General features: G+C 38.5%; 3 protein-coding genes across 7 annotated transcripts in view; 1 reads left to right on the plus strand and 2 right to left on the minus strand.

Annotated features, from left to right (window-relative positions):
- Positions 1–1,176, plus strand: part of FER (tyrosine-protein kinase Fer) — a 33,112-nt gene extending 31,936 nt beyond the window's left edge. For 2 of the 5 annotated variants that reach the window (XM_015171785.3, XM_070207733.1), the window contains one exon: positions 372–1,171. In XM_015171785.3, the coding sequence (XP_015027271.1) occupies positions 372–523 (152 nt within the window). In that variant the 3' untranslated portion in view covers positions 524–1,171. Of the gene's footprint in view, positions 1–371 lie in introns of all 5 variants that reach the window. The other 3 variants (XM_002052960.4, XM_015171786.3, XM_070207734.1) reach the window with 3 other exon arrangements.
- Positions 1,177–1,184: 8 nt separating this feature from the next.
- On the minus strand, positions 1,185–3,881 carry Srr (Serine racemase). The gene is made up of 5 exons (XM_002052959.4): positions 3,540–3,881; positions 3,420–3,490; positions 1,974–2,424; positions 1,625–1,917; positions 1,185–1,569 (listed from the first exon to the last, which is right to left on the minus strand). The coding sequence occupies exons 1-5, from the start codon at positions 3,795–3,797 to the stop codon at positions 1,224–1,226; spliced, it is 1,419 nt and encodes a 472-aa protein (XP_002052995.1). The 5' UTR covers positions 3,798–3,881; the 3' UTR covers positions 1,185–1,223.
- Positions 3,882–5,021: 1,140 nt separating this feature from the next.
- Positions 5,022–6,794, minus strand: LOC6629587 (phosphotriesterase-related protein). The gene is made up of 5 exons (XM_002052958.4): positions 6,593–6,794; positions 5,891–6,403; positions 5,674–5,838; positions 5,403–5,620; positions 5,022–5,335 (listed from the first exon to the last, which is right to left on the minus strand). Exons 1-5 carry the CDS (start codon positions 6,609–6,611, stop codon positions 5,198–5,200), a joined length of 1,053 nt encoding a protein of 350 aa, XP_002052994.1. The 5' UTR covers positions 6,612–6,794; the 3' UTR covers positions 5,022–5,197.
- Positions 6,795–8,897: the final 2,103 nt, after the last annotated feature.

Below are 8,897 nucleotides of genomic sequence, written 5' to 3' on the forward strand. Positions count from 1 at the left end.
TAAATAAACATAACAAATAGGAATATATCCGTACCATATATATTTATATCCGTACCCTAAATCAAAAAAAGAGAATTGCGGATATGCAATACTTAAGAATATCCTCTAAATTATGAGTACATTTTTGTATACCCTTGTCGAGAGTATTACAAATTAAATTTCTTTGCATACATTTAATTTCCCCATTATCATAGGCAGGCAGTTAGGTGTGCTAAAGTGTAACCAATATTTTTACCAGACATTGAACGAGTTTTTGTTGATGCTATAAACTTAAAATTAGGTGAAAGAGAATAATTTTGTAAGCCACATTTTGTGAAAACTTGTTAATATGATGTTTTTGTGTGATTTTTATTGCACTTTTACACTTTCAGGATATCGAATGCCTACCCCGGAGAACACGCCGCCGGAAATGTACCGTCTCATGCTTAAGTGCTGGGCTGCTGATGTCGAGTCTCGTCCGCATTTTGATGAGATCTACAACGTGGTCGATGCGCTTATCCTGCGCCTGGAAAATAGTCACTGAGCGTAGCAGCAATACAATACAATCAACAGCTGTAATTATTTCTAAAGCATACTCAATATAGTTCTTAGTAGGCGCTTTTAAAGTATGAAACTTTTTAGAACTAAGCAACGAAATGCCTGTATTTATAAAATATATAGTATACGTACATAATAAGATAATAATTACCTATATAAACATATATATTTTTAGCACATGAACGATATTTATATAAATTCGCATATATTTTATAGTCGTTTAATTGTACATTTCTACATATATGTGTGCCTGCTTGAGTGTATATGTATGTATGTATGTGTGTATGCATTTGCGTGATCCTGTCTAATTTGTCGTAACGAATCCTTATTGTGCCAAAAACAGCAGTAAAAGAAGCCAGAGAACTTTTGGAAACTCAACGTGTGCTTGATGAACTCCTAGCTTATGTTCTTGAATTTATTATTTTAGTTGTTGGTATTTAAGTTGAAACATTTGTATATTATTCAGTCTTGCTATATCCTGTTCCGTTATGGGCTCTTGGATTGGCTTTTTATCAAATTGTATATTTATTTAATGCTATTTACATTTCTACTAAGTTTACGACTTTATTAATATACATTCAAGCTCTAAGTTTAAGCTCAAATAATTGCATTACTGCAAATTTTCTGCAATAAAAGTTAAAAAAAAAAAATGTTCAAAATAGTATATTTATAAATATAAAGTTTATCTAAAGCTTTTTGTTAATTGCCAAAGGGACGTCGGAAAACTCCACTTTGGTATAGAATTTCTTAAGCTCGTTCTTCAGCTCTAGACTGTGCGCCCAGTCCACAGTTTCGCAGACCACTTTGACCTCCACCGTATAAACATCGCGTAGCCAGGCACGTTCATGCATAATGTCCTTGATTGATACTCCTACGCGAACAAGCCGAGCGCATAGGTCATTTATGCCTCCAGGACGATCACTGACCTCCACATTGAACTTGACCAAACGACCCTCAGCTGCCAGCCCACGCTCCAGACAACGCCCAAAGACTGTGGTATCTATATTACCACCGCAGAGCAGCACCACAACTCTGCGGAAATCAAATCAGATATTAATCATTATGAAGAAGCTATGGAGAGGCGCACCTCTTGCCCTTTAGATCATCCAGATGGCCAGCAAGTATGGCAGCCAGTCCAGCACCGCCAGCACCTTCGACCACGCACTTTTCCTCCTCCACCAAACGTAAGATGGCCACCGCTATCCACTCCTCTTTCACCACCACCATGCGATCAATTAGTGGCAATGCTGTGGCGTATGCGTTAACTCCGACCTTGGGAACGGCCAAGCCATCAGCTAACGTGTTTTTGATGGGCGTGCTTATGGGCCCTTTATGTTCCATTGCGCGTGTAAAGCTCGCACACTTCTCTGATTCAACACCCTGGGGAAAGTTTTGCCTGCCCATTGAACAAGTGTCAAGTATATTTGTGTACTTACAATTATTTTTGTTTTCGGCGAGAGCGCTTTAACAGCTGTCGCAATGCCTGCGATAAGTCCGCCACCGCCCACCGGCACCACAACTGCATCTGGCTCGGGCACCTGCTCCAGAATTTCTAGGCCAATGGTACCCTGTCCGGCCATAATGTGCGGGTGATCATAGCCATTTACATATAGCAGTTGTTGTTCTCGTGCCATGCGCATGGCCAACGATTTAGCCTCTCCCATATCCTGACCCTCAACTATCACGCGAGCTTTGTAATTGCGACACTTTTGTATTTTCATGATCGGAGCTGCTTTTGGCATCACCACGGTAACAGGTATTGACAATTTCCAGCCATGGTAACACAGTGCCAGAGCATGATTTCCCAACGAGGCACTGATTACTCCCACGCGTTTTTGCTCCTCAGACAGGCAGAGAAGTGTATACCTCGCTCCCCGCTCTTTAAAGCTACAATGAAAATTGAATTGCAGATAGGTGCGTGGTTTCCCAGTTATTTTGTCGGCACGTATTAGGCAATTGATAATGCCGTGCCACGCCTACTAAGCGAAACTAATTAGCAAAAAATTACTTAATCATTATTATAAAATCAACTTAATGCAATCTTATCGGAGTAAGTGTTTAATATTTTCTAAATTCGAATCGAATTCAATTACGCGATTATTATTGAGTATTTTATTTGATAACACACTTCAGCCAATGGAAGAAAAAACGTTTTAATTAATTCAGTTAGCTTAACTGTTAATTCAAGAGTTATTATAAAATTAAAAATAATAGAAAGCACAATCGATCATTGATTTCGGTGTTTCTATCAATCTAATATGCGCCCATTAGTTGTGTAAAACTTATCGCTAAACGGAAAATCTCATTCCAGACAAAACACATTAATATGTACTATGTTAATATTATAGAGTTCTATAAACAAGAAAATTCCGTTTGAGTACTTTGGACCTACATCTATAAGTTATACCCTGCACCCATTAAAATGGTTAAAACATGGTATGATGATTTGAATGTAGATGAAATATCACATATATATTCTTGTCTATCATACGCAAATTAATATAATAGTAACGATACATATCGGTTTCAGAATATATAATATACAGAAGATGTGAAAGTTATACAAATATTTCACCTTTAACATAAAGGCATGTCCTGTTCTTTGATATATATTCGAGTTTATCAAGCCCCAAAGCATACTTATATTATGGAATGCAGGCACCGAAGTCTTTAAAGCATGGCTTTTCTTATGGAGCCAGCTGCACAAAGAGCATAACTTGCAATGCGAGAGCGTGGTTGACCCTGAATACAGGGTTCCCTCTAGTCGGGCCCACCCGGCTAGATCACTCATTTTTTAAGCAAGACTTTAGAAATTAAAAGATTTCGCGACAAATGGATACCTAGTATCAAGTTCCTTAGGTATATTAATAGCACCGACTTACCTGCCTGTATATTGCAAAAAATCCTTTTTCAAATATAAATCCATGCCATATGTGTCTGACGATGTGGACCTCTGCAAATGAATCATTAGGCTACACTCTGGACTCCATCTGATCACTTACTGGACATGGGGTGCGCTCCACTCCACCTTTTATCAAAAAGGCGGCCGATGTAACATCATGGAAAGAAATGCGCCGCGGATTTTTGGGATCACAGAAGGGATCAACGACTTCCTCACCTCCGCACGAGACATGCCGCGTTCTGCTTGATGGAGCCACTATTTCCGATTTACTGCTCTCCAAGGCGCCATTCGCTTTATTAGCTGCTGGGCCGTTCTTGCCATTCTGCGTCTCCCCTTTCCCTTGCCCTGGCTGTGACATATTGGCGATATTCCGCTTTAGTTATCCCGGTTCCGGTTAATTAATTTGAGTGGTGCCACTAGTGACTACGAGCAGACGCGAACAACTGCACGGAATGAGAAGACTTTATATACATTTATAAAAGCAAATCAACTGAAACACAAAAGAACATACATCTTTAGAATACCGAACACCAAATACACTTGCAGAAATATAGCGCATTATATGAAATATTATTGATTAGTCCGCTGCAGATATAATTTTACTTAAATGTTGGTTTAAGTAAGTTGTAATGTTAAGTATGTTGTAAATAGATATTTAAGAAAGAACACTTTCTATATACAATTCTGAATTGGATTGATGGTTGCTTGTCATCTATATGAGAGAGAAGGCTGGTAAGGGCAAATTTCCCTTCATGATAAGTACGGATCACATCAAGAACAGCAACATCAAGCCAGCTCCAAGCCTGGAAATATATAGATTTACGAGCAGTCCTAATGATCAAACATATGAAACACGATTCATGAACAATCTATTATACCCTCAATAGGAGCACAAAAAATAATATATATATATATATATGATCATAAAACGGCACCTTTTGTGTCGATAGACCAGGCATTTTATGAGATCAGGCTTGGCGACCGCTGATAAGCCCCGTTTTGTAACCATTAATGAATAACAACGACAACGATTATTGTATTTGGTATTTTAGCACCGTCAATAGAGGCTCTCGTTTCTCGTTTTCTCTGCCAAAACAATTTTGGTGGGTAATATTGCGAGTCTAGGGGTGATCGATAAGAAATTGCGTGCTAGTGTTACGCATATTTAAGAACAAAATTATTTTCATGGCCAATGGGAGAAACATAAATATTGTAGTAATTTTGCACAGATGATCCATAAATATTTATCCGGTAAATTTGTATTTTGGGTATATTAGCAGAAACAGGCATTCTAGGAAATTGTTAACGTAAAGTAATCTTGTCAATCTACAGGATTAGAACTCTTTTCGCTATATAGATCTGAATTTTAAGATCCAGGTCCAGATCTTGAGAGAAGATGGAACCCACAAAGTTTGAGTTCTAAGTGTTAACAGTCACGATCTTTGTCCTATATATCAATACTAATTAATTGTTTATCAGAAGACTTTTTGAACTGCCTTTGAATCTTAACCTGGTTGCTAACTTACTTGCTATCGAACATTTCTGCTGAAAATAATAGATAAGCACAGTATAAATAAACATATTTTAAGACACCCAATTTTTTTATTTTGGGCTCTCAAAAACAACATAGCTTATCTTATCATAACGTGAACAAAACAAGCCACTAAACAGAGATGCAAACAAATGGTCAAAATTAAATATGGAAACAAAACAGACTCTTATCCGCAAACGGTGGTGCAAAGTTCACTTAAAATCTTTCTAAGCATTGAAGCTCAGCCAGTTTGCCGGATTGGTGACAGTCATTTGCTCCACCTGCTCGAGGGTTACGCCGCGCTGGAACATGCGTGGTAGAATATTCATGTGAATGTGATGGTAGCCGTGTCCACCGTAGGAAGTCTAAATTAAAGCGAAATTGATTGAGATATAATTATGTGTTTATAAGCACAACAACATTGTGGCTTACAAGGCGATGCTTTGTGTGTATGTCGTGCGACATGAGAAGCCTGTCAACGAGTCCTTCATTGATCAACTTGATGAGATTTTCGATGCGCTGGCCATCTGAAATCATGTCCACTGTTGAATTAAGCTGATAGTAGGAGCACTCTGTGCCAAAGAGATCGTATTGCAAGTAGCAGCCTAACTTGGCAAACTCTAGTAGCTCGTCCATGTCGAAAATTGTGCCTAAAAGGGAAGAATCGTTAGAAGAAGTCCATGATGCAAAAGCAACTGCTTACGATCCAAATGGGACATGACACATTTGTTAGCATGCCCTCCGGCCTCAAGATAGAGGCGCATGATTTCAAACGGTGCCTTGGATACACGATGGGGATGCAGTGACACGCCACAGCCCAAAACCTCCTGGATCTCGCCGGCGGCAAGAAGGGCATGTCTTTCGAACTCTGTAAAGTCAAAAGGTAGGATCAGCATGCAGTTGGACGATCTACTGCTCACCTTGTACAGGATACACGCTGGCCACCTCGCCAATGAAACCACATTTCACAGTGCGACCTTTCACATCGATGCCAGTAAGAATATCCCTAGTGTAGAGATCAGTCATCTGCTCGACTGTCAGATTTGTGTGCGTGGCATCCTGAGTAGCGTGTATATAATGGCCGGTGCCAGCAATGAAATGCACACCCGTTGTCTTGGCCAAGTCCACAATGAATTCCAGATTGCGTTTCAGTCCATAGCTGCTGTTCTCGACGATGGCGCCGCCACCATGCTTCTTATAGAGAAGAACATCCTTTCTAGATGCTTCCAGAGCCTCCTCGTCGTAAAAGCGCACATTCTCCCTGCTCGAATAGGGGTACAAGCGAACGTAGCCCAGCGTTGCCATGCTAATCTTTTGCTGTAATTCATTCTCGAAATCCGCCGGTGGTGGCTTATAAAAGTGCTCAAAGTCCAGAGCCACGTGCTCATGGGTAAGTGTACGGCCCAGCAGATTGGGTGTAATGCTACCGAGAACTGTGCAGCACCAGCGTTAATGTTCGTCCCGGCGATTTTATAGTTTAATGGAAAAGTTTATTTACTCTCGAATGTATAATGATAACGAGATAGGCGCCGCCTTTTAATGACTGCAATCGCATCAACACAATCGCGCTGTCCTCCTCTCCACTCTCTATCAATAGCGGATCATGCTCCGATGATACTCACCAGTTTGTATTCTTGTCATTTCTCTGGTATTAAACGAGGTCACACTTGGCTATGGCTCTGCGCTTCGTATCTGAAAGATTGACTTAGTTTTTATCTCTCACTGATGCTTGAATCTCTCGGAGTCTGCACTAAATTCCGGTTGTTTTAGACGTCGTCTATGGCCGCTGCGCGTGCAATCACTTTGACTGTGCATAGGCAACTGATCGTCGGTGCGGAGTTCTCTGATGCTGGTAACTTGTATATGGAGCACAGTTCTCGCGCCTTACCGAAAGACAAGTGCGCATATGCAATCGCCGAGGCAAGGGCTGTAAAAATAGATAGTACATCTACATGGGTATTTTCAGATCCGTTCATTAACTGCGGTTCGCATTTGTTGTGCAATCATGAAGAGCTCTTTTTGATCAAGACAAGCTATATTGTTACAAATTTCTTGATTAAATCAACGCTCATTTTTGACAACGACATGGATAATTTACACATGTATTATCATGGATGTCATTTTAAACTTTTAAACACTTTGTTCTTGTATAGACAGATTTTGTGAGACTCTTAACAAAGCAAAACACATGAAAATCAACATTCTATCCTATAGCTTTAATAAATCTTAATACGCCGTATTCATAATTCAATGCTGTTCAATTCAAAAGGTTCTTCCTCTTTTAAATCATCTTCATTTCAATGATCCTTCAAGACCCACTAGGTATTATCGCCCATCAATTTTACCTGCGTGCTATGTATATATCTCTTGGCCAAAACTACAATAGCTTGTAGCACGCCTTCTGCCTCTTACATACATTTGCCTAAAACCATTTCACCCTTATAACGTATAAATACCGACCCACCCAAAAAGTAACCCCTCAAATAAATTGTATTGCTTGAATATGAGTTGTAATAGAAGGTTCTTGTGTGGGATGTAACTGACATCGTAGGCAAGCATAAAGTCTAAGACGTGGCCGGAAACATATGACGTCGTTCTCAAAACAAACCTCTTCTGGAAATATCGATCAGATGAGAAAAAGGTCGCCACATCTTTGAAGGCAAAGTTTTGATGACACATCATTGTGTCAGAAGCAGAGGTCTAGAGAATATGCGTCAGACTGATATCTGCAATTGACAAGTTGGCAGATTTTGAGGCCAGCATGAAGAAAATGGGAAGGTGTAGCCGAAACAGACAGCTTTTTAAAAGGATTTAATGTCGCATTTTGAACACGGCAGCGGGTTGTGGTGTACTCAAAATTGCAGCTGATTGGAAATTATTCCCGCTGGCCATTCGAGAGAAAACTCCACAATTCGCTGGCCCTTAAAGGCAAGCTTTTGAAGTCTGGAGGGTGTGAGACTGATTTGATGATTGCCATTCATTAATTGTACAAATTAAACAAATGAGGTTCGTCACTAAAATGCGGTAGCCACAAGAAGTCGCGGGCATCGTCTAATTTTTTTTTGGTAAAATTTCAAATATTTTTCAGTAGTTTTAGATTTCTCAGAATAATTCTCTTTATTAGTTTAATTTCTTTCTCTTTATATTTTGTTTTACTTCTTGTTACTTATGTATAATTATATCAGTTTTTGCAATTTCTCATTTATCAGATATTCATATATATACACATATATATAGATATATATATGCATTTATACTTAAGACGTATGTATCTTATCTGCATGTGAATGCTGCTTCCGTTCCGCTGTGTTCTCTATATTATAATTTATTAATTTGTTTCTTTTTATATATTTTGTATAGATATTTCATTTTAGATTTACCTTAAAGCTTAGCATTTTTATATACTTTCCCTCAGTTATTTTTGATAATTCCCACGCCAATGTTAGCCATTCAAATACTTTCTTTTCTTTCGCTGGTAAAGCTTATAATGTTGATATTTAAATTTATTTAAAATATATATATATTTCTTTGAAATGTGTAAGCTATTAAAGTTTACTTCTTGAATTGTTTGGTGTTGTTGTTTTTCATAAATATTGTATGCAAACTAATTTATAATATAACTTGAGGAAACTTGATTCACTGCTAACCTGTTGACTTATTGAACACTTTCTGTGACTTTATTTAGGTTAATAAATATAATGCTATTGCGTTAATATGCAAATTATTAAAGAAATCTTACCCCAAATGCCAATTGTCAATCGGTCATAAGAAATTCCCTGCAGTCTAGTCTAGTCTATTTAGCACCTGGGCGGGGACTACATTGATTGGGCAAATTCAAAATCAAAATAAATCAAAAATTAACAGATGTTTTTCAAAATTATAGAATCGCCTTTTATTCAACATTTTTAAAATATTTTATGTGTGTAT

The sequence above is a fragment of the Drosophila virilis genome, chromosome 2 (genome assembly GCF_030788295.1).
Source record: "Drosophila virilis strain 15010-1051.87 chromosome 2, Dvir_AGI_RSII-ME, whole genome shotgun sequence".
Classification (NCBI taxonomy): Eukaryota; Metazoa; Arthropoda; class Insecta; order Diptera; family Drosophilidae; genus Drosophila; species Drosophila virilis.

What these genes read in the sequence shown, in the direction of transcription:
- Srr (XM_002052959.4), bottom strand. Translation starts at nt 3,797, where the DNA reads ATGTCACAGCCAGGGCAAGGGAAAGGGGAGACGCAGAATGGCAAGAAC. An exon ending in TGGAGCGCACCCCATGTCCA is followed by an intron (nt 3,491 to 3,539) that starts GTAAGTGATCAG and finishes ATTCATTTGCAG; the next exon opens with AGGTCCACATCGTCAGACAC. An exon ending in TTTTTGCAATATACAGGCAG is followed by an intron (nt 2,425 to 3,419) that starts GTAAGTCGGTGC and finishes TTTTCATTGTAG; the next exon opens with CTTTAAAGAGCGGGGAGCGA.
- LOC6629587 (XM_002052958.4), bottom strand. An exon ending in CAGCGTGTATCCTGTACAAG is followed by an intron (nt 5,839 to 5,890) that starts GTGAGCAGTAGA and finishes TTGACTTTACAG; the next exon opens with AGTTCGAAAGACATGCCCTT. An exon ending in TGTCATGTCCCATTTGGATC is followed by an intron (nt 5,621 to 5,673) that starts GTAAGCAGTTGC and finishes CTTCCCTTTTAG; the next exon opens with GCACAATTTTCGACATGGAC.